At 39.9% G+C, this 24,070-nt stretch overlaps 1 protein-coding gene across 3 annotated transcripts in view; it reads left to right on the top strand.

Moving 5' to 3' along the window:
* Positions 1 to 23,135, top strand: part of g3bp2a (G3BP stress granule assembly factor 2a) — a 38,797-nt gene extending 15,662 nt beyond the window's left edge. For 2 of the 3 annotated variants that reach the window (XM_073042354.1, XM_073042353.1), the window contains exons 3-12: positions 6,403 to 6,484; positions 8,680 to 8,853; positions 9,786 to 9,873; positions 11,951 to 12,053; positions 14,213 to 14,393; positions 14,778 to 14,879; positions 15,247 to 15,349; positions 17,728 to 17,856; positions 18,847 to 18,965; positions 20,172 to 23,135. In XM_073042354.1, the coding sequence (XP_072898455.1) occupies positions 6,403 to 6,484; positions 8,680 to 8,853; positions 9,786 to 9,873; positions 11,951 to 12,053; positions 14,213 to 14,393; positions 14,778 to 14,879; positions 15,247 to 15,349; positions 17,728 to 17,856; positions 18,847 to 18,965; positions 20,172 to 20,441 (1,351 nt within the window). In that variant the 3' untranslated portion in view covers positions 20,442 to 23,135. The remainder of the gene's footprint in view (positions 1 to 6,402; positions 6,485 to 8,679; positions 8,854 to 9,785; positions 9,874 to 11,950; positions 12,054 to 14,212; positions 14,394 to 14,777; positions 14,880 to 15,246; positions 15,350 to 17,727; positions 17,857 to 18,846; positions 18,966 to 20,171) is intronic. The other variant, XM_073042355.1, reaches the window with a different exon arrangement.
* Positions 23,136 to 24,070: the final 935 nt, after the last annotated feature.

Raw genomic sequence — 24,070 nt, forward strand, 5'->3', positions numbered from 1 at the left:
CTTTTCAGCAGCATACAAACAGAAGCTCCTTGTAGCTACAAATTGTAATTGATTTTAAATGTCTTCAGAAACTACTCCTACAACGTAGATCATCCCTGAGTTGGGAATGCCCAACTTGCAGATGTTTATTCCTATGAATGGCAGAGCTAGTTTCCTCACCACTCTTAATAATTTCTTTTATCAGTCGTTTTGCTTTTGATGCTACTTACTACAATATAGTGAGGGTATGGTCACACCAGTCAGTTGGGCGTATTTTCTGTCTTGTGGACAAAATCAGCTTGTAGGTACTTCTAAAAACAGAACCTATTTGTTACCCGGGAAGCCTGTTATCAGACATGGTTGTAGCTGATCCTTGAATTTTCATTGTATGAACTGCTTGTCATTTGTTGATAGTGATATCCTTTTCATTAACTTCCAATATTGCTCATGCGAATTCCTGCCCTGATTGAATAGCATGAGCTGTTGTCCTTTTCTATTCCTACCTGCTTCTTGTTTATCTGTAGCAAAAGTTTTCCAGAGTAAACCATTTTAATTCCTGCTTTTGTTTCTCTACAGTTGAAATATTATATTGTGCCACATTCTAGTTTTAGCTGGCTTCCCCATCTTATGCCATCCATGAGATCAGCCATAACTATGCTGTGGAGATTCTAAGAAAAGGCGAGCTTTGGATATGGAGGTTGCACAGAGAATTGGTGCTCAGTTAAAAGATCAGCGTTAGCTCATTCAATGCTGAAACAGATTAGAAGGGCCAAATGGCCTGTTCCTTCTGTGAATCCTTCAATCTTTCTGAAATCGAGCTCTTTTTCCTGACAATGTATCCTAGTCTTATAATCTTTGAGAACTCATTGCTGCTCCATTTCTGACAACTTGCAGAATACTATTTACAGATGTGCTTCCACTTTATTGATTTCCCCCAAGCTTTAAGATTTCCTTCTGAATCTCTGTTTCTGATACCTCCCTGTGTGTCGGTCAGATTTTGTTTTGGGATACTCCTTTAAAGCACCTTGGGCATTATACAAATTTGAGTTGTTAAGAGGCCAAGTTGTGCAGAAGTATAAAAACAAAGTCATGTAAACACAGCGGGATCAATGGGGAGAGAAACATTCAACATTTTGGACCATCTTGACCACCTTTGGAGTCAATGGGGAAGTGAGAAAATGTTTATCACCTGCATTTCTGTTGAAGGGTCCTTAGCCTGAAATGCTGACTCTGCTTCTCGTTGCTGCTTGATATATTGAATGCTTCCAACACTTCATGTGTTTTTTAATTTTGGATTTCCTGCATGAGGTTTTTTGCTGCTTGTTCAGAAGAAGTGATCTGTTCAAGCACTAACCGTGTTGCTATCAGTGGTTCTCTACAATATCAACACTGACGTAAACATTTGGAATGAAGCATTGTATCATAGACACAGTGTAAATAGAGGCTCTTTGGCTTACCATATCTATGCAGACAATTATTTGCATTGGTTCTATAGACGTCTGTGGCTTGGCAATTCAAATGTTCATCGAAATGATTAAATTTGCCCTTCATAAGCAGTGCGTTCCAGAATGCAATCAGCCTCTGTGTAAAAATCTTTTCTCAGATTCTCCTGTAAACCTCTTATTCCTCACCTAAAGCTATTTTGTCCCGTCATGAGGAAAAGTTTCTTATTATCTACCCTGTCCTTTGCTGCTTGTAATTCTGTACATCACATCAGGTACTTGTCCAGTCTCCTTTAACTGGAGCATTCCATCCCAGACAACATCTCCTCTGCACGCCCTTCTTGTGGTGTGGCAACCAGAACTGCACATAATATTCCAGCTGGGGCCTAACTGGTGTATTATAAAGTTGTACCATGATCTCCCTGTACTTGTATTCTAAGTCCTGGCTAGTGAAGGGAAATATACTATCTTCACACCTATCCTAACTATGCTGTTATCTTCAGGGGTCATTGCACTTTTCCACCAAGTATTTGTTCATTGGTATTCCCTAAGGCCCTACTATTATTGGTAAATGTCCATTCCTATTACACCTTTCCTCACAATTTATATCACCTATGCTTGCCAGAACTAAATTCCATCAAACCATTGCTCTACCTAATTTATCACCAGATCAGTATTATACTTCATTCCAAGTGTGCCCTCTTCACTATCAATAGGACCACCAATTTTCATGTAATTTGCAAGAATACCCTTATATATATATGTTGATGTATATGATAAAAATTGAGTTCCATCACTGACCCCTTGAAGTACGTTTGTTAGAGCCTTCCAATCACAAAAACAACACTCCATCGTCACGCTCTTTATCACCAAGCCAATTTTTGACCCATGTTGCCAACTTGCCTCCGTTTCCATGAGCTGTAACTTTATAGATCAGCCACCCACATGGACCTCGTGAAGCTGAAGCCTGAGTAAACCATATAACCACATATAAATATATTTAGTTACCTCTCCAAAAAAATTCAATTATATTAGTCTGGTAGGTTCTCCCACCAATAAAACTGCTGATCAATATCCACTTTTCCAAGTATAGATTAATCTTTCCCTCAATTTTTTTTCTGATACTTTTTCTACCATTGGCAATAGATATGTGGGCTTTAACCACTAGGCTGCTCTTAAAGATACCATGTTTGCTCTAGTTACTAATCTGGCACCTTGCTTGTGACCTGCAAATATTTAAGTATCTCTGTCAATGCCTCAGTGATCTCTCTTGCCTTCTATGCATCGGGGATACATCTTGTCTAGCCCTGAAGATTTACAGTATTGTGCAAAAGTCTTGGGCATGTGTATATAGCTAGGGTGCCTAAGACTTTTGCACAGTACTGTAGTAATTTTATGTATTGCACTGTTGCTGCAAAAAAAGCAAATTCCATGACATGTGAGTGACAGACTGGTTTCTGATATGGGTCTCTATTGTGGATTGAGATTGACAAGGGGGTAGGGAGAATGGAAATCATGGTTTGGAAAAGGAGAGGGGTGGGAGTGGGGAGCACAAGAAGGACAATCTAATGATCAGTTAAGCAATTACAGTCAGCTCTCCTTATCTGCAAATTCCGCATGCGCAAATTCAACCAACCACAAATCACGAAAACCGGAAGTGCTCTTCCAGCACTTCTTGTTCAAGGATGTACAAACTTTTTTCCCTTGTTGTTATTCCCTAAACAATGCAGTATAACAACTATTTTACATAGCATTTACATCATATTAGGTATTATAAGTAATCTAGAGATGATTTAAAGTATACGGGAGGATGTGCATAGGTTATCATGGATCGGGATAGAAAAAAATCAGAAGTTCTCTTACTTAGTAAGTCGGAACAGGTACACCTGATATTATTTAGCGTCAGTCAAATGTTTGTCTTAGTATATAGTATATATTTTACCTTTCTATGCATATAAAACACTTAAGAATGTATGTTTTAGCGCCGGGCTCGGGAACAGAAGTTCCCGAGATCGATCCAGTGACAGACCGCTATCAAGTACACTCTCCACCGTGCCAGGTTGATGCGGAGGATCAAAAACCCAAAACCCGATAATTAAACCGCTGCGTTGCTTAGTAATAATTGTAGCTTTCATTGCGGCAGGGCCTTTCTCACTTTATCCTTTAAAATTGTTCCGATCATTGACCGACTGTAGCCTAATGCTTTTCCTATGACCGATGGTGTTTCACCTCTTTCCGGTCGCTTTATTATTTCCACTTTATTTTCAATCATGATTATTTTCGTGAACAGAAACACTGCGGATTCAGAGTTCTGCCGGGTCCTAAAGCCAACTGCACTGAGACAGGTTAAATAAGGTGTGGGGTTCCGCTGGGTCCTAAGGTCCACCTCATTGTGACAGGTTGAATAAGGGTCTTGAGCATCAGCGTTTTTTGGTATCCAAGAGGGGTCCCAGAACCAATCCCTAATGGATAAGGAGGGCCAACTGTATTTGGAATCAAATGGCCTTGCTCGGTGTCTCAAGGCTGGGTGTGCCTGCATCGGCGTCGCCCCTACTCCTGGCTCTCCTCTGCCACTTGTCCCGCACCTCTCCTGCAGTGCCCCACCCTTGTCATACCTAGCATCCTTTGTTCCTGCCAGATTTACCAAGTCGTTCTGTGCTGCATGCATGTATTTCTCCTCTGATCCATAGTGCATTTTATTCTGTTCCTGGTTACCCTTTTGCTCTTGATACAGTTATAAAGTACCATGGCGTTTTCCTTAATCTTATTCACTTGTGATATTTCATTGAGCCTTTTTGCTCTCATATTTGTTTAAGCACCCCTCACCCTCTCGATATTCTGAAATAACTCTCCCTTTCTTTTAGTGTTAAATCTCTCGTATGATTCCTTTTCCTTCTCTTACCATGAACAAGCACTCTCTAAAAATTCTATACAGGTATAAATGAAGCATTTCATTAGACTTGTATTTGGGCCAAGGTAACCAGTACAGTGCAGAATTTAGCTGAAGGGTTGCATCTGATTTAGTGCCAGAAGGATAAACTTATATCAAACCTGTATGGTATTGGTTTGTTATAGTCACATCTACCAAGGTTCACTGAAAAGCTTGTGTTGCATACTGTTCATACTGATCAATCATTCTGCAGTGCATTGAGGTAGAAGAAGATAAAACAATAACAATGCATAATTGGTGTAAAAAGCTATGGAGAAAGTGCAGTGCAGGTAAGCCAAGTGCATGATCATAACAAAGTGGTTTGTGAAGTCAAGCGTCCATCATATTGTACAAGAGGTCTGTTTTAAGAAACATAGAAAACCTACAGCACAATACAGGCCCTTTGGCCCACAAAACTGTGCCGAACATGTCCCTACCTTAGAACTACCTAGGCTTTACCCATAGCCCTCTATTTTTCTAAGCTCCATGTAGCCATCCAGGAGTCTCTTAAAATACCCTATAATTTCCGCAGCCAATTCCACGCATTCAGCACTCTCTGTATAAGAAAACTTACCCCTGACATCTCTGTACATACTTCTAAGCACCTTAAAACTATGCCCTCTCGTGCTAGTCATTTCAGCCCTAGGGAAAAGCCTCTTGACTATCCACACAATCAATGCCCCTCATTATCTTGTACACCTCTATCAGGTCACCTCTCATCCTCTGTTGCTCCAAAGAGAAAAGGCTGAGTTCATTCAATCTATTCTCATAAGGCATCCTCCCCAATCTAGGCAACAATTTGAAAACTTGGATAGAAGCTGTCTTTGAGCCTGGTGGTACATGTTTTATTTATCTCCTGCTGGATGGGAAGTGGGAGAAGAGAGAATATCCGGTGTGGGTGCAATCTTCAATTATTCCGGTGATGTTTTACTAAGGCAGTGAGGTGTTTAGACAGAGTTCGTAGAAGGGTGGCTGATTTCCACGACGCAAACACTGCTCAGCACAATTCTCTGCAGTTTCTTGTGTTTACATGTATTGCAGTTGCCATACCAAGCAATTATGCCTCGGGATAGAATGTTTTCTATGGTGCATTGATAACAAATTGTTGGATCGATGGAGACATGCCAAATTTCATTAGCCTGCTGAGGAAGCAGAGGTACTGGTGAGCTTTCTTGGTCATGACATCAGTATTATTGAACTAAGACTATTGGTGATGTCCACTCCTTGGAACTTGAAGCTGTCAACTTCAACACTGTGGATGGAGACAGGAGTATATGCACCACCCCCCTTCCTAAAGTCGATAATCAGCTCTTTTGTTTTGTTGACATTGAGGGAAATATTTTTATGATGCTCTCTATCTCTTTCCTGTACTTTGACTTATTTTTATTTGAGATATGGCCCACTATGGTTATATAATCTGTAAACTTATAGATGAAGTTAGAGCAGGATCTGGCTATGCAGTTGTGTGTACAGGGTGTAGGGCAGGCTGTAACCTTGTGGAGCACTAGAATAATTGTGGCAGAGGGATTGTTGCCGATCCTTACTGATTGCTGTCAGTTGGTTATAAAGTCAAAGAGCCTGTGATTTGCAATTGTGATTGGCATCAGTGATAATGTGGAGAAAAATATGCTGAAAGTGTTCATGTTTCCATTTCCATAGATGCTGTTAAGGGTTTTCAGCATTTTATTTTATCTCAGACTTGCAGCATGTGCATTACATTGAAGGTTTTGTTTGACTAGTGAGTTTAATGGAGGAGAGCAGTCCCTGTAGAGTTTCAAGATGGAATCCCTGGTAATGGATGTAAACTAGTCAGATGCAAACTAGTCATTTTATATATAATGTAGAATCATTGAAGATTGAGCATGAGGGACTAGCTATAATCTTATTCCATATAATTGTATATTAGTGGACGCAATCCAACGAACAACAGGATGATTTAAGTGCAATTTGATTGGAAATTGACTGCATAAAACCTTGAAACCTGGTTGTGCCAAATTGTATCTTAAATTTGTTCCCTGAAGGTTTGTTTACTTTCAATAATTCTTCCTGCAGGTTTTATGGTAGGACCTCCTCTTATGTTCATGGTGGCTTGGATGGCAGTGGAAAACCCACAGAAGCAGTTTATGGCCAGGCTGTAAGTATTTGTACTTCTTGGAAGTATTATTAAAATTAACATAATTGTGATAGTTGATGTGTTGATGCAAAACACTTGTGCACTGAGCACATTTGCTTTCAATTTCATTGCGGTGTGAATTGGTCTTGTATCACATCAGCAGTAGTTAAAAGGAACTACTAAGTATTATTTTGATTAATAATTCATGTGGATCCCCAAGTTTACCTAAACCTCCAGTGTCTCTGAATTTTCTCCATCTATGACGTCAGGTTCTGGCATATCTAAATCCAAAGTGTATGTCTCTCAATGTCTAATGGAATTCTGAAATTTGCTTATGTTTATACTGGTTGCAGTGATGTCCATCTTTATGAAAGCAAACTTGGGCTGACTTTTCCATCACGATTATTTATTGTCATTCTTCAGTACACAAGTGTAAAGGAGATTAAAATGATTGTTGTTCCTAATCTGACACAGTATAAAAAGCACAAATATAAAAGCAGTCCAATGAGACACAATGTTCGAGTAAACTGAGTGTGACCATGTATAAATAGGATTAGTGTACTGTATATATGTGGACTGATTGTATGTACATAAAGTGATGCTAGGCGCAGGAGTATCTGAACATTCGGAGACTGACAGGAAATGATAAAGTGACAAACTGGCTCTTGGCAAGAGGAACTCTTAAGCAGCATCAGGGCATATGGAAACACAGGACAGTGACTGTTGTAGGTATGAGGTTTAGAGTGTAAGCGAAAAGTAGTAGTGCATCTACAATGTTGACTGGGTTCAGGTGCGTTGGAGACTGTAGGGGTATATGGTGACATTCTAATCCCCTTCTGTTAAAAGCATGATAGAATGTGTTAAGCCTATTGGGAAGGGATGTGCTCTTGTCTGTGATGCTGCCCAACTTCATTTTGTAGCCCATTAAACATGTAAGCACTGTCACAATTATGGCTGGTCTGGGACTGAGTTTGGACTGGTATTGTTTCCTGACATTTCTAATAGCTTTACAGAGATTGTATCTAGATTTCTTTTAAAGGTTGGGTTCACCTGATTTGAATGCTGCAGATCAAGATTTCAGCAGGGAGTGGATCTCCCTAATAAACCATAGTTTTCAGTTTGAAAACACCCAGATCGTCCTCTTTGTATACAGTCCTCAACACACATGCTGATAAAGTCTGTGGTGGTGACATGCTCATCTAGGCTGGCAACTGGGTCTTCGAACATGGGCCAGTCTACTGACTCAAATCAGTCACATAGAAGCTTATCTATTTCCTCAGACCAGCACAACTTTGTGTACTGGATCTTCAGCTTTCTTCCATTTGTATGTAGAGAGGAGTGATTTGTATGTCTGATTTGCCAAGTGTAGATGGTGGGGGGGTGGGGAGAAGGTGACTTGGTATGCATCTTTGGTTATGTAGCAATGGTCAAGATGGTTAGGGCCCATAGTGAGACAGGAGACATGCTGGTAGTATTTTGGTAGTGTATTCCTGAAGTTGGCCTGGTTGAAGTCAACGGCAATGGTGAAGAGGGTCTCAAGGTATAAATAGTTAGCTTCTCTTTTTTATACACCTGTTAGTGATTTTTCTGTTGTTTTACCCATAAACAAATTTGTCTGGTTTACTTTGAGCAGTATCTATTGAACTCAAACCCAAGCTTAAGGTCTTAGTTCTTCTCCCTTTGCACTGAGCTGAATTACATTTTGATCCCTTCTGGATAATTGCTAAAGTACTTTTTAGCTAACTAAACCTAGTTCATTATTCTCACCTAAATTTAACATAGCTGCAAGTTTGGTTTTAGGATATATTGTTTGCAGAAATTCCCGAGAACATCCAAGCACTTTGCTGTCTTCCTAACGTGAAATAGTTGCTTGCTCTCATCTATGTGGTTAAAATCCAGTATTAAAACCATACAGTCTTGGTGCACTTGTCCAGTTCCTGCTCTTGTGTTCTCTCACCTCACAGCTGTGACCAGAGCTACAAAACGTACTTCCCATTAATCTTCTAAATCCTTTTTGATTTAGTAAATTACTGCATCAGCAGACAGGCCAGTTAATGCATTTGTTCTGTTTTTTGCAATGATCATGTACATTCCTATAAAGCTTCAGAATTTGCTATTAACTTTTCATTTACTAAATTTTATCTTGCTAATTTAAGCAAATCAGCAACTGCATTTCCACATCAAGTTCATTATAAGCTGTGCTTGCTTTCTTGCAGGAGATCCACAAGAAGGTTATGTCCCTTCAGTTCAGTGACTGCCATACCAAGATTCGCCATGTGGATGCACATGCCACCCTTGGTGATGGTGTGGTTGTGCAGGTGATGGGGGAGCTGTCAAACAATGGTCAACCAATGAGGAAATTCATGCAGACATTTGTCCTGGCACCAGAGGTATGCAGTATTTCAAAATGTTTCTGGCAATTGTTTTGTTGCATTGCAATCAAGGTTGATGTAGCACTCACTCTGTTGCAACCATTGAGGCCCTCTGTTGTTTGGAGTTGCCTATGGATATTGCATCCTAGCGGCCTACGTGATCCGCAAGCCAAGGCAGTACAATATGGAGAGCAAGTTGTTGCCCTTGTAGCAGGCCCGCCCTCTCTACACAGCTGATGAATCCAAAGGAACGGCAGAGTCCGGTACCACTGGAGTTGCAGAAGTTGCCAGTCAGCGTTGAACTCAATGTAGGGACTGTCTTAGGGACTCTAGCTCAGTATTTTTCTCCTGAAGCCTTTCCATTTAGTGGATATAGCTGCAAGGCACTAGAGGTTTGAAATCAGAGTTTTCCTTCTACATGAGCTGCCAATCATGGCTGACAAGTTCCGGCTGCTAGAAGTTCATGGTTTTAATGTGGCTGTAATCTGCCTTTGCCCCTTCTCCTGTCAGTAGAGATGTTTCAGTTGGGCTTGGTAGCTAAGCCACATGTGAAGGCCTGTAGTTGTCAGAGGCTATTTGAGATACACACCGTTGGATGCATTTAGTAAGTAGTGGGAGCTTATCCACACTACCTTCCCTGACTATGATAACTGTAATCAACCAGATAAAAAGCGCTTATGGAATTCGACCTCTTGTTAACGGAGACTTTAAATTTAAATATAATTCTAATATTTCTAAAATAGACTTAATCTCTTGTTTAAATTTTAATATTGTTTGCATTATTGATGCATTCATTTGAACAAATTAGTGTTTTATCTGGAAAATTATGTTGGTACTAAATAAAAGTGAGCTGTTCAGTATACATGTGGAGTTTATTAACATTACTCTTATTCATCAATGCCACTAAAGATGTTCATGAAGTCTAAATTTTGTTCTTTTAAAAATTGCAGGGTTCTGTTCCAAACAAGTTCTATGTCCACAATGATATATTTCGCTACCAAGATGAAGTGTTTGATTCTGATGCAGAACTGGAAGAAGGTGAGAGTTTTAAACATTGTAGGTGACAAATTTACTGGAGTCACTTAAGCTCCAAGCTGAAATATTTTCATTTTGCATTTTTAACAAAAATTATATTAGTTTTCAACATTGGAATATCAACTGCAAATAAGGTGTTTGTTACTTGGAAGTTGGCAATGGGTCAATTTACGGTCCTGTTCATGTCTCACAGCTTGTGTGAGATCTTTGGACAGATGTTTGGACAGATCCATTGCAATATCCAAATGAAAGTCAGTGCCACTTCCTGTAATTCTGAAAGGCAAACTAAATGTGCCCTGGGCTTGTACTATCCATCTGTATAAAGTAGTGATCGACCAGCCTAGATACTTTTCTAGGAATTGCTGATTCCAGCTTATAGCAGCTTTCTTTTAATGAAACTTGTTAGTTCTTTCAAGGTCTAGTTGAGATTGTAGGAATTATCCTGCTTCCAAGTTGCAGCCCCATTTCCTGTACAGCAGCCACAGTCACTGTTAGCTGATTATCTAAGGGGTAGTCACTTGGTGATTTCAACACATCACTCTTTGTCCATTTATTGCCACTGTGTACAGTAGTGTACTTGGGTTAACAAGTAAACAATGTCTGATCTGTCATCTAGAAAATTTGCTTCTGCTTATCTTCATACTTACAGTCTCTAACTGTTGTATAGAAAGCTTCCCAGATCAATTCTGGAATAAGAGAACAGGACACTGATGTTTCATCCTTAAACACTTAACCTGAGGACGGCTTCTGAAGACTGTCATGGCTGGCTGGGTCCCTCTCATACCTCCAGTCCTAGGCCTGCTTTCTTTATTAGTGGCCTGTCTTTTATATTGATCCTCCCATACATTATCAAACCTTTGCGTTGTGCTTTCTTCTCTCCTTGGAACCTGGCCCTTTCCCCCCTACTTCTATCTTTGGCATTGCTTCCTCCTCCTCTCTCACTCCTTTGTGCCCTTACCCTCCGATTCCTCCCACCTCTAGCTCTGAGAAGGCATCCAGCCACCTCTGGTATGTGACCCACTTTCTCAGGTGTAGTTAGTTCAGCAGGTCATTGTGCTTTTAACATTGCAAAACATTGTATGATGCTCCATGGAAGTGTATTCAGCATGGGTTGATCCCAAGCCACGTGGAGATTATGAATGCATGTAAGCAATGCCATAAAAATACATGTGGTTGATGGAGGAAATAACAGATCTTAGACTCTTAGCAGCTGAAGACCTGCCTGTCCGTTATGGATACGCAATAGATCTGGAAAGAAGTAGGAACTTAACAATTTTGGAAAATAAGTATCGAGGAGTAGGTTAGAGATAGCAAAGGCATGTCCTTGCATGGATTTAAAAATAAGAATGAGAATGCTAAAATCAAAACACTAATTAGCTGTTAAAGTAGGTCAATCAAATTATGGTTGATGGGTTGACAGAACTCTGCATAAATAGTGTAGAGTTCTAATGACCTTAGATTTACAAATTATTTGAAGTTGACTGGAGCTGTGGAATAATCAAATGTTGAGGTAACAAAGGAACTGATGATGGATTTAGCAACTAATGAGCTATAGCTGGATGATAAGGAAGTGGAAGTGGGTGACTTTAGTGATGGCTTGCAATGCAGTGTAAAGTTCATGTGTTACTGACAGTAGGGTTGTGGATGAACTCAGTTTTACAGGGAGAGGAAGGTGGAGTTGATACAAAGGGGATGGAGGCTCCAGCAAAGGTGAAGTGTTATGATAGCTGCAGAGACACAGCAATATACTGTGCTGCTCAATGCTGGTCAAATGGCCAACGTTTTGCAATAGGGAATCTCCAGCTTAAATAGGGATGAGTATCCACAACTGCTTGGTATAGTGTTCCAAAGGTCTATGGCTCATGAATGAAGAAAGGGATTTATTCATTGGCTGACCTCTTATCTTTGGATAATCCTTCATTATAAACTAAAATTAATTCTTCAAAATTAGTTGCAGCTTAGTTTTGATGTATTATTCTGTATATTACTTCCCAAAGCATAATAATGAGGTTTAATCTGCCATCAGTGTTGACGTATGTCTAAATTAGTTTGTCTCTTTAAATCTCTCTGCACTTTATAGAATCTGAAGAGGAGGTTGAGGAGGAACCGGAAGAACCACAACTTTCTCCCGAGCCCGTGCAAGAAAACACAAACAGTACCTATTATGAGGCTCATGCTGTCAGGTAAATACCTTGCACTTTGTAAGTCACAACATAAGGATAGCTATTACATATAATGCGGAGCAGACTCGATGGACGGACTGGCCTACTTCTGCTCCTATATCTTATTGTCTTATAATTATTATATTTGAAAGCAATAATAAGTTATTTTTAAACCTAATTCTTTCTTTCTTTTTCAATCTTTTTATTATTATTATTAATATCAACAAAATAAAATTGATACATAGATAATAGGATTACAAGCATACACATTTCAACTGAACATGAAAAAATACATAAGCAATGATTACAGTATAAATGAGTATTCCCAAATCATGGACGATACAATTTACAAATAAACAAGGCAAACCTAGGTATATCATAATATATATTAAAAAAAACAGAAAAAAGAAAAAGAAAAAAAATTATGCAAAAAAACTGATCTAATAATCTAATAACTAATAAGGAAAAAACAAAAGAAAAAATGGGGAAAAAAAAGGGCTGTTTATAATATCTCACAAAAATACAAAATTTGGTTTACCAATGATGGACTCACTCCATTTATCCTCTTCCGCTTGTCGAATGATTGCATTTCTTACATTAATGGCTAGAAGATCTATTTTGTTGAATTGGAAAGAAATTAATCCTCCTACCGTATTTCATTGGTTTTCTCAAACTATGTTATGTCTAAATTTAGGAAAAAATTAGAGGTGTTGTATTTGATACTTCTATTAAATTTGAAAAGATATGGAGACCATTTATTCAATATTTTCATATGATGTAATATGACCCTGTTCCAAGCCTATTTGTTTTTCCAGTTTCAATTTTATATATGTTGAGAGGATCGGAGTTGACGACACTGATGATTTTGTATTTTTGTGAGATATTATAAACCTAATTCTTGATGGTCCATTGTTTACTACATTCCTTTTTTACAGCAGAGCAAAGAACAGGAGTGATAGGTTAGCAGGTTGTAGACTTCCACGTGGCTTCAAGTTTTCAGAGAGTAGAATGAGGTGATTATTGGTGGAGAGGATAATGTTTAAAGTTGACTACTTTGAATGCCACTATGGCCAGCATGAGCCAATATTTTTGCAGAGCACAGTGTACAATGAGCCATGAAAACCTAACGTGTAAGCATGACAATTCAATATGCAAGAGTCCTTGCTCCGTGTTGGGCTACATTCCTTGTACTGGCACGAGGAACAGGGTTGTGACTTGCCTTTGCGCTGAAGGACATGCAGCTGCAATGGAGGCCCTTGTGTTGCAGTTGTTGGTACCACCATTTCCATCAGAATTCTTTAAATGGGGTAATAGTACTATTAATGAGAAGAAATTTAGAACAGAAGGTTGTTGAGCAGCCTATTGTAATCATGCTGGTCAAAACAAAAATAAGCAAGGCTGCCGCATACAAAGCGAAGATGTTTGAACTTTCTGGCGACACTTGGGTGACCCATTGATCTGATGCACATAATTTAGCCATCCTTCATTCACTGTAGTCTTTTGGAGGCATTCTCCTGTCCTATTTTTGTGGGAGAAGTGTGGTTCTCTAAATAGAATCTGTATTTTTGAGTAAATTGACTATCTTCGAGAACTCATCCCCAGCCCACCTCAAATTATTGCCTTAATGGTGTTCTTAAATTCTATTAATCCCACTTTCCAGCTTTCAGTCTTTGGATTACTGCACCTCAGGTTTTCAATCAGTACTTTCTTAAAGAGCGTTAAGTGTTTTCTCCCTGTGCACCCTTTAAGAAAATGGGTTCCACATCCCTACCAGTCTGGTGAAAGTTTGTTTTCCTCTAAATTTTTTTACCATTTATTTTGAAACTCTTACTGAAGTTATCGTTCCCTCTGCCCATTCACCTGTCGGTCTCAAGTTATTTCTAATATTGTTTATAGAGCAGTGTTGTGAAGTAGTTTGCCAAGTGAGTTACCGTGGGGAAAGTATCAGGGTGATATTGTGCTTCTGTTTTATGTATTCTGCTACTTCCAGTGTTCTCAATTGGCTTTTGTTTGTACAATCTGATACTATTAGCATACAAAATGAACTGATCTCTTGTATATATTTACCTCTCCAACTTGTCCTCTGTAAATTGCTACTGAGTGCAAGCATGCACGCGCACACAGGCTTTTGTTAAAATCTTGCTAGTCCTGAATTTTCCCATCTTTGTTTCTGTATAAAGTAATGGTGTGGAGGAACCATTGGAGGAGGCAGCGGCTGAGCCTGAGCCTGAGCCGGAGTCCAAAACTGAGGAGGTAAAGCCTGAACCTGAGCTGGTGGAGAAGACTACGGAAGAGTTGGAGGAGAAGGCTCCATCACCTACTCCAGTGGAACCTACTTCTCAACCTCAAGAGCCTCCCAAGGTTAATACCAGTATTTTCTCTATATAGGTTTCTTATTGCCAGGCAATACTTTCTGGCTTTATCTGGCCCAGATTAAAAATAGAAGTGCACTTGTAGTAAAATATAGTCAGGGCTCCAAAAAAAAAATGCATACACAATATGAATGGGTTAGTCAACATTTACTAATGAAATGTAGCTGCTCATAGTGAAAACTGGTAAGTTGTAGTTTGAATTTGACCATTACATCTTTGAAGTAGAAATGTTAAATGCAATTGGCCTACATAATTTTCACCAATATGCTGCCAAACTAAAAACATACCCTAATCATAGGCTCAGGATTTTTTGTATTTGAGGGAATGCTTTATTTCTTGATAGTAGCATAGGTATGTGTTGCATTCTCTGCAGGCTTTCTCCTGGGCCTCAGTGACAAGTAAAAATCTGCCTCCTAGTGGTACAGTTGCTTCCTCTGGAATTCCTGCCCATGTTGTTAAAGCGCCAGCCTCACAGGTAATCTGTGAATGGACCTGCTTATTAATATATATTTATTGCTTTTCTTCAAAAGAAAAGCTTAGAAATTCTGTCTGTTTATCAATTTGGGTTAGGTAATTATATTTGAAAAGAAAATGACAAGCTTAGATATTTGTGTTAGTTATTGTTAGCTCATAGCACAAACCCTTGATAAAGTAATATTGTCAGTCAGCAAAAATCAGGGCAATGGCTTCTGTTAGTCAGGTAGTGAAAACTGTTAAATGTTCTCCATCACTGAACTAAGATATAAAGGGATGTGTATACATTGAGTGCAATGAGCCATTGTAGCAACTTCACTCTCTTTTTGTTGTCTTTCCACCACCCCTTCCCCCAAATAACATTCCAGACACGAGGTGAAGCAAAGAGCGAGACCCAGTCTCAGCCACCCCGGCCGAGAGACCAGCGTCCTCGAGATCGGATGGGCTTTGTGCCCCGTGGACCCAGAACAGGTGTGTATGTATTTTTGAAGTGGTTTTCTAGTCAGTATGGGGAAAATGGAGAGGGTGCGGGGTGTGTGGGGGGGGGGGGGGGGGAGAGTTGAGGGAGATGGCTTGGGAGGATGATACAGAACTGAAAAGTTTGGTCTGGAACCTGGCAGATCTGGTGAAATTGAAGCACAAGGAGAACTAAAGTAGTGCCATTTTAGTACTGACATGGGTCAATTGGCTTGCATTTCATTTCAGATTCATGCATGATGATGATCATCTCTCTGAGGGGTGGAGGGTATAGCTCTGTTCTGGTCCTGTAGTTGTTTTATCCTGGCTACATGGGAAGGCAGGAGTGCTAATGGGTCTATTATGTCACCCTAACGTTTCGCGATGCAGTGGAAACTTTTCAAGTGCATGTCATTCAGATGGATCATTTCATTGTGAGCACATCAAAGTAGTTGAAATGGAAAGTAACAATATGGAATATAGTGTTACAGTTACAAAATACTGTGCAAGTAGACAAATAAGATGCAAGGCCATGGCGAGGTCTGAGTCACCACTCTCCTCAGCCAAATGTATTTTGATGTTCTCCATTGTTGATATTCTGCAAGTGAAGAGTAATTTGGATTAATGCCATAAATTGGAACTGGATTTGGGTCCCAGAGTACATTTAGGTGATCAGTTGTGTCAGGAGGGGGTGATCCCTTACAATCATTTTGTGCTAACGTTCAAAAGATCAAAACCAGCCCAATTTACAGAATGTTTAAGTTTTTATTGCTTACTATGGAATATAGAAATCCACCTATCCATCGTGGTAATTGCTGCTTGAGCTGACAGCCTAGTTATTCTCAATTCTGGTTTTAAGTCTTTTGGCAAACAAAGGTGCTGAAGTTTTGTTTGATTTGGATCTCGAATTGCAGCCAGGGTTTGCAATACTTTTAACAACTGCCCTTTGGAATATGAGTGATTGGCATAAGCAGTATTCCATGAAATAACAAATCTAGCTTTGATAGCTCTGAGCTTCCTGTGAAGCAACCTTTGGCACCATTTTAATATGGTTACCTTGTATTCCCTCAAATCTGATCCAGGAGGATGATCAGATGAAAACTTGTGGCATTTAAAACTGTAATGAGAAAGCACTGAAGTGTGCTGCCTTCTACTATGACTGTAGAATTGTCTGTCATTCTGGTTGAGCTGCTCTTTCCTCAATACTTGTGTTTCTTACAATCCATTGTCATTAACATCCACACAGGAGTAGGTCACTCAACATTTCAAGCCTGCCCCACCTTTCAATATGGCTATGGCTGTCTGCCCTGGGCACAACTTTCTCCATAGCCCTCAATCCAGTGATCTTTCACACTTGAAATACTTCTAATGATCCTTACTGCCATTTTCTCTTAAGATCTTATACAATTCAAAATGAGTAGAGGCTCTGTCACTTTTATTTTGAATTATAATACACAGACACTACACTCTGCAGGGAAATTGCAAATATGCCAAATGTGTTCATTCCACTGGCTGATGCTACTTGCAGGAATAAGGTCAGAGGGATACCATAAATCCCTGATAGTCATCTGTTGAGCAGTACTTAGTGGTGAAATTTGAGAGGTGTTTTTAACATAAAATGGCAGCCTGTCACTCTAAGTCATGATTTGGTCACTCCAAGTATAGGGCGTGGCAGAATTTTTATGTGATGTGAAGGTAAGAATTGTGTTGGGTGTGGGGTTAAAAGAAAGAGTATTACTGAGCTTAATCTGTAGATGACAGAGATGTTCTTGAGGGTCTGAACAATAACCAAATTGGCACAGAAGAAATATGAAACAGGAATCAGACAGAATGAAGATATAGCTGTGTAAGAGTCATTGACCAGGAATGCTGATGAAATCAATGGCAAAAGGGTAAAGATATTTTCTGTTTATCTGATGGAAGACAATGGCTTATTTTGGTTGGTAGCCAGTGTGACAGTAATGAGATAGCGAAGGGGCCAGAATGTTGGGAGTGCTGAAACAGGGTACCATCAGCCTTTATGGAAACTAATCTCTTCAGTTCTGGCTGTTGTGGTCAAGTGATGATGTGCAGATGGAAAGGGAGCTGAGGGTTGGCCCTTACAGATTGGAAGGTTCCCAACTTTGTGTTTATGGTATTTGATAATCCATTGAATCCTGACTGACATGGTAATGATTAATTTATATAGTCTGTGATATTTGCTGTTGAGATGCTTATAAAATCTAGTCTCTGTTATAATGGTGAAAGTATAGAAACGTGAAGACACAAGTGGTTGAGAAGGTGTGTTATTTATGGTATATATTTTTAAATGTTTGTTTCACCAACTCTGTAAACTATGCCAAAATATGAAACTAGTTTCAAAATTGTACTGAGATACCATCTTTATGTTGCAGGTCGAGGAGATCTAGATACAAATGAGGTCGAGAATCGAAGAATCATTCGTTACCCAGATAGTCACCAGCTCTTTGTTGGCAACTTACCTCATGACATTGATGAAAATGAATTGAAAGATTTCTTCATGGGTGAGTACTTCATGAATTAGCTGTAAACATGGGGGTGAACCAGATATCTTTTTAGTATTAACTGGACAGGGAATTAAGCCAAGGATAACCAATCTCCCACCTTGCCTGGAAATAAGAGTTGCTGATCTTTGTGTTACACCCTCATTTAATTTTATTCACTTGGTTATCTGATTCCCTTAATTTTTCCTTCTTTACTCCTAGTCCCAGAACTCTAAAGGTTCAAATCATCACAGGTCACTTAATCAGTCTCCAGCGCAGTGCAATCGCACCAGTAATCTGTGTATTAATTTTGCAGAGGGGACAGGTAACCAGTATTGAAGGGTATAAAGTGGTCAGGGTGTATCACATTTACAGCAGTCCAAAAATTATATAACCATTTGTTTGGTGTGAGAAAGGCAAACTTCTTTTGGTGCATAGGTGTGTGAGGGAGCCAAAAGTGATTTTTATCTGTTGCTTGCTGTGATTGTATTGCTTGTCATAGAATAATACAGCATTGAAATAGGCCTTTTGGTATAACTTGAACATTGCAACCGAGGTTATTACCTAAGCCTATCCCACTTGCCTGTGTTTGGCCCATATTCCTCTAAAGTATTCCTGTGTAAATGTCTTTTAAAAATCATAATTATACCTGTTTACTTAGGTAGCTTTTTCATGTCCCCACCAGCCTCTGTGTGGAAAAGTTGATCCTCGTATCCCTTCTCACTTTAAATCTATTCCCTCTAGTTTTGGAGAGGCTCATACCTCTAAGTTCATCTCTCTACCTCCTACGCTCCAGGGGGTAGGGGAAGCCAGCCCTTTTAGTCTCTCTTTCAAGCCCTGCTAACAGCTTTGTGAATCTTTTCTGCACTTATTTCAGTTTAAAAACATCCTTCTAAGTTAGATGGTAATCAAAATCATTGTACAGTGTTTGTCAGTTACAAATTATTTCTTGAGTTTTCTGAAATAGATTGGTTACAGAGTTTGATGTTTTAAATCTGTTTTTCCTGGTAGGTTTTGGCAATGTAGTTGAGCTTCGTATCAATACAAAGAGCAGTGGAGGGAAGCTGCCCAACTTTGGGTTTGTGGTGTTTGATGATCCAGATCCTGTACAAAGAATCTTGAGTGCCAAGGTAATTATTAATCTATCTAGCAGTCTTCAAGCTTGTGTTATATAAATGTGCTTTGCAGCTGCTAAGATGCTTTTGAAATTTAGTCATTGCTGTGGTGGTGAAAGCCATGGAAGGGTAGTAGAGTGGTTAAATTACTTGTCCAGTTATCTGAGACCCAGACATTTCACGTGGAGCCATGAGTTCCAATCCCATCACAGATGCTGGGGAATTTAAATAAATTACAGTAAATAAATCTAATATTGGAAATGTTGACAGGAAGTTTACAGATTGACATGAAAACCCATCTGGTTTACTGATCTGTTAGCCTCCTTAACAATTCTTAACCATCAATTGAGGCCGAATAAATTTGTCACCTTGGCAGCAGGGCCTGAATCTAATGAATGAATATTTGTAAAAGAAACAATATGCTAACAATAGACTTCCAGGAGAATAATGTGATTAGAAAATGTGATGTTAGTGAAAGTGAAGAATTGCTGTTCTTTTATTCATGTCAGAGTTGTAGCACTGTGCAGCATAGATACAGGCCCTTCAGCCCAAAGAGTTCACGCTGCCCATGCAGCTAGTCCCTGTGTTGTGCCTATATCCCTTCAAGTCCTGCACCTGCATCTACTTATTCAAGCGCTTCTTCAATGATACTGTAGTACCTGTCTCAACCACTTCCTCTGGCAGCTTGTACCATATACTCACCACCCTCCGCATGAAGCGGTTGCCCCTTGGGTGTCTTTTCAATATTCTTCCTCCCCTTCCCCACCCTAAATCCATGCCCACTAGTTTTAGTCTCGCCTACCCCGGAGAAAACACTGTTACCATTCACCTTACCTATACCACTTGTGAGTTTAAACATTTATATAAGGTTACCCCTCATTCTCATACATTCCAAGGAATAAAGACTTAGCCTGGCCAACCTCTCCTCTAGTTCGGGCAACATTCTCGTAAATCTTTTCTCCTTTTCTCAAATATTCAGGGGATTGTTTAGTTACCTCATCGGCAAGACAGCATTTCTGATACTACAGTGCCATGTAGTGAGTACCAGCCTGGATAACTGGCTTGTTAATGGGAAGAAGCATGTTGTAAACACATGACTCTGAGTCTGGTGGGGCATCCACTGAGCCAGCATTGATGCTTTCTGGGAAAAGTCCAAAGCTAAAGAAAGGGGCTTGAGTGTTTTTGTCTGGGAGCCTATTAACCTGATATCTCTGTCTGCAGCCGATCATGTTCCGTGGTGAGGTCCGTCTGAACGTGGAGGAGAAGAAAACGAGAGCTTTCCGAGAGGGAGAGCGCCGAGGGGGTGAAGATCGTAGGGACACCCGTCGCAGCGACAGGGGCTCTGGACGAGGCATGATCGGCAGTGGGATGATGCGAGACCGCGATCCCCGGGGTCCCCCACCCAGAGGTGGTATGGCGCTGAAGTCGGGCCCTGGGGCTGGCAGAGGGGGCTTGTCTGGTGAAGGTCGTTTTGCTGGACCCCGTCGCTAAGGCTTCATTGTTCCTGATATCTTGCTGGTGACACCATACTCTTCGTTTATTTTGGCATTTTTGTTAATTTTGGCTTTGGAATGTGACACGGCCTGTTTTTTTTCTCATTTCTTTGTGAAAACAGCCTTCTTTTTACCAGTTGATCTTTTTCCCTATTTTTGGAACAGGATTCAAGCAAAAAAAAAGCAAAAACCATTGTCTAAAGACTTGGAAAATAGAGCAAAAGGCTTCAATTTAATTGGAACCCATTTTAAAGGTCTGAAGATCCACCCCTTTATATGTTTAAAAAAGAAACAACCATGGGCCTTTGCAACTTGGCTGCTTTATTTTATAAATGTGTCAAGTTTATGCCCAGTTCTGTTGAGGAAAACAAATTGGTGCAATTGGAGAAGCTTGCCTTGATATTTTTCCTTTTAGAAATACTTGGCTCAAGAACTTGCGTTCATGCACTCGTCATAATGCACTAATAGGTACTCTTAGAGCATCATTTGCCATGGCAACTGCAGGAGGAGACGGGTGAAAATCCAGTGCTGTCTGCTTCGACAGGGAAGGCTGACTGACCAGATGTGGGCTTTGAATCTTATACCTGCTGTGACCGCTGTTTTCCCACATCTGTTAGCCATAATGGACAATGTTTGAAACAGTTTCTGATGGAGATGGACTTTTTTTTTCTTGAACTAAAAATTGATATACAAAAGCAATTGTGAACTTGGATTAACAGCCCTGAGCGCAAGAGTTTGGTGGCTTACTCTCTTTTTTCTATCTACCCCACTGCAATACAGGGATGCCTCGCTGCTTGACACCAGTTTTCTTCCCCTTCGATCTGTGCAGTTGTGAATGTGCAGCGAAAAATCATAGCTAAATGTTACTGTTTTTCGTTCTTTCAAAGTGTAAAGAGCATGATGGTGCCTTCTATTGATAACGTCATTCCAGACTTGCTGGCAACTCTTGTATGGATTGTACTAACTCAGTACAAAGCTGAACAGCTGTAATACCTTACGGAATCACTAGTATGTTGATGAAATGCAAAGATGCAAAAAGCTGCAGCATCCTTGCTCTGTGTGTGGGGGTGTGGGAAATCAGAAGTATTAAATAGAAAAGAAAATTGCACAATCTCCTGTTCACCTGTTCTTAGCTGTTTTTATACCATTCCTGTAACCACATGGTTGCTTTGCTTGTGTTTTGTGTTTTACATTGGAAAATTAGGTGTTTAAAAAAAAAACTAAAACCCATTACTGTTACCTTTATGAGAGATATGCAAAAGAGCATGGTTATGGCTATACTTTACTGCATAAACGGTTATTTAAAGATGTGTAGTCATCTGTGATCAGTTCATATAAAATATAACTTTAAGGGGAAGCTACATTATGCAAAGCTTAACAGTAATTGTTGCGGGTTCTTTTTTTTTGAAATAAAACAGGTTGGCCAACATCAAGGATACTGCAGCTTTCAAGCCAAAATCCGCAGCTTCTCGTTCCCCTCGTACCATTGGTTGGTTTGGCCTAGACCCCGTTTTTGAGAGGGAGCAAAAGTGTAATGATACGCACGTTAGCTTGGTACGGGTGGAAGCTGTTGGTGATGAGTGGGAATATCATTAAGTCACAGCTTCTAGCAACAATGCACATTTACTGGTAGCGCAGTGGTTTTTGAAGCAGAAATTTGTTTACACGCACAGCTTGAGGCTGTCACTTGTTGACTGTTGAGCAAAACCAGCAGAGACAGTGAAGTTTACTTGTTTGTAGACGTTGATTGAAAGGATAATTGTGTCTGTTGGTTTTGTCTTTGTTTGAAAATTTCTGAGGTCTTCCTTGTTTGATGGTAGTCTTGCACTATTTCTCAAATTCTGGGATACATTAGCAGTTTTTTGTGTTTTCAATCTTGTTTAAAGTTTTTTTTCCAACTGATGTCTACATCAGATCTATTAATGTGGCCTGGAAATATTGTACTTGAAGTTTCCATCGGGCAAGGAAGAGTTAAACGTCTCCCCCACCCACATATGTACTTGAAGCCCTCCCCTGGACACAGAACTTGGTTTCAGTATCATTTGCACAATTTCATTGCCAAGTAGTTTACCAGAATTCCACAAGTTTCTGCTGTGCTGATTGCTTCACCTCACCAGCATTTAACTTTAATTTCATTTCACACCACTTTGGAGACTGGAGACTATTTCCAGAAAGTGTTGGGTACAAGTTTACTTAACTTGAGGAAGGCAGATGAGCCATTTTTGATCTGGCTTGCTTCTCACTGTCAATAAACATTGGTTAAAAACAAACTGAATCTGGTAACATCAGAATGTGGTTACTCACTGGTGATCTGTTCACTGAATTTTATTGTGCGCTGTAGTCCTGGTTCCCTACTTCCTACAATACTCAATACCCCCCAAAGCGAAGTTAGTAGACTTTTCCACGACGAATGTGTATTATTGGGTGGCACTAGCTAATGATATGTTGCATTTTTGGAGCAATATCATTCCATTTTTACCAATAAGATGGGCTTTACCACCTTAGCTTTTGTGGGTATTGTAGATAATAAATGGTTTGCCATCTTCAGAAGCTGATCTGTGTTTGGCCATCTTATGCTGTTAGAGCACAGTAGTTACACGTGTTGCAGGTGGCAAGTCTTCATATTTGATTTTCTTTTTTGAATGTGTTGGACTAAACATACAATAAACTACTGATGTCTGAAGCAGTTAAATTTGTTTTCAGTTTTATAATTCCTGTGTCATGCTTAACAATTTACATTTATTTAGCATTTCCATCTTGTGTTGGGGGGTGGAGGTGTGAACAGGTATGTTAAACCACGTTCTGTGTGAATAAAGACTTGCTGAACAAATCAGTATTTTCCCCTTTTGGGTCAAGTTAACGTACAGCAAGTTTCAAGGAAAAGAATGACAAGAACCCTACTGAGGTAAGTCCAAACTAATGTTAAAGTGAAGTTTATATATTCCATTCTAGATTAATTCAATCACATCTTTGTAGAAGTTACCAGTATAAATGTTTAATACATACATTCTACAATAAACACAGGAGAGATTCTGCAGATTCTGGAAATTTAGAGCAATGCACAAAATGTGCTGGAGGAACTCAGCAGGTTAGGCAGCATCTATGGAAGTGAATAAACAGCTGATGTTTTGGGTTGAGGCTATCAGAGCTGGAAATTAAGGGAGAAGATGAGGTGGGGAGAGCAGAAGGAGGACAGTCTTGAAGGTGATGGGAGAAGCTAGGAGGGTGGGAGGGGATGAAGTAAGAAGTTGGGAGGTGACAGATGGAAAAGGTAAAGGGCTGGAGAAGAATGAATCTGATAAGAAAAGAGAGGCGTACCATGGGAGGAAAAAGGAGAAGTGGGGGCACTGAGGGGAAAGAGTTAGGTAGGTGAAGAGAAGTAGTAAGAGGCCACAGTGAGGAACTGAAGAAGAGATGGGGAGGAGAACTTTTTGGAAGTTGGAGAAATAGATGTTCATGCTATCAGATTGGAAGTTATCTAAATGGGATATGAGGTGTTGCTCCCCATTCCAAAATAGAAACGGACCCTTTGGCCCAACTAGTCTGCTGATTTAAGCATCTTCCCTGCTAGTCCCAGACTCCAATCAACCCCTCCCCTCCATGTACTTATCCAAATGCTTCAAAGTT

This window comes from Hemitrygon akajei, chromosome 4 (assembly GCF_048418815.1).
Source record: "Hemitrygon akajei chromosome 4, sHemAka1.3, whole genome shotgun sequence".
Classification (NCBI taxonomy): domain Eukaryota; kingdom Metazoa; phylum Chordata; class Chondrichthyes; order Myliobatiformes; family Dasyatidae; genus Hemitrygon; species Hemitrygon akajei.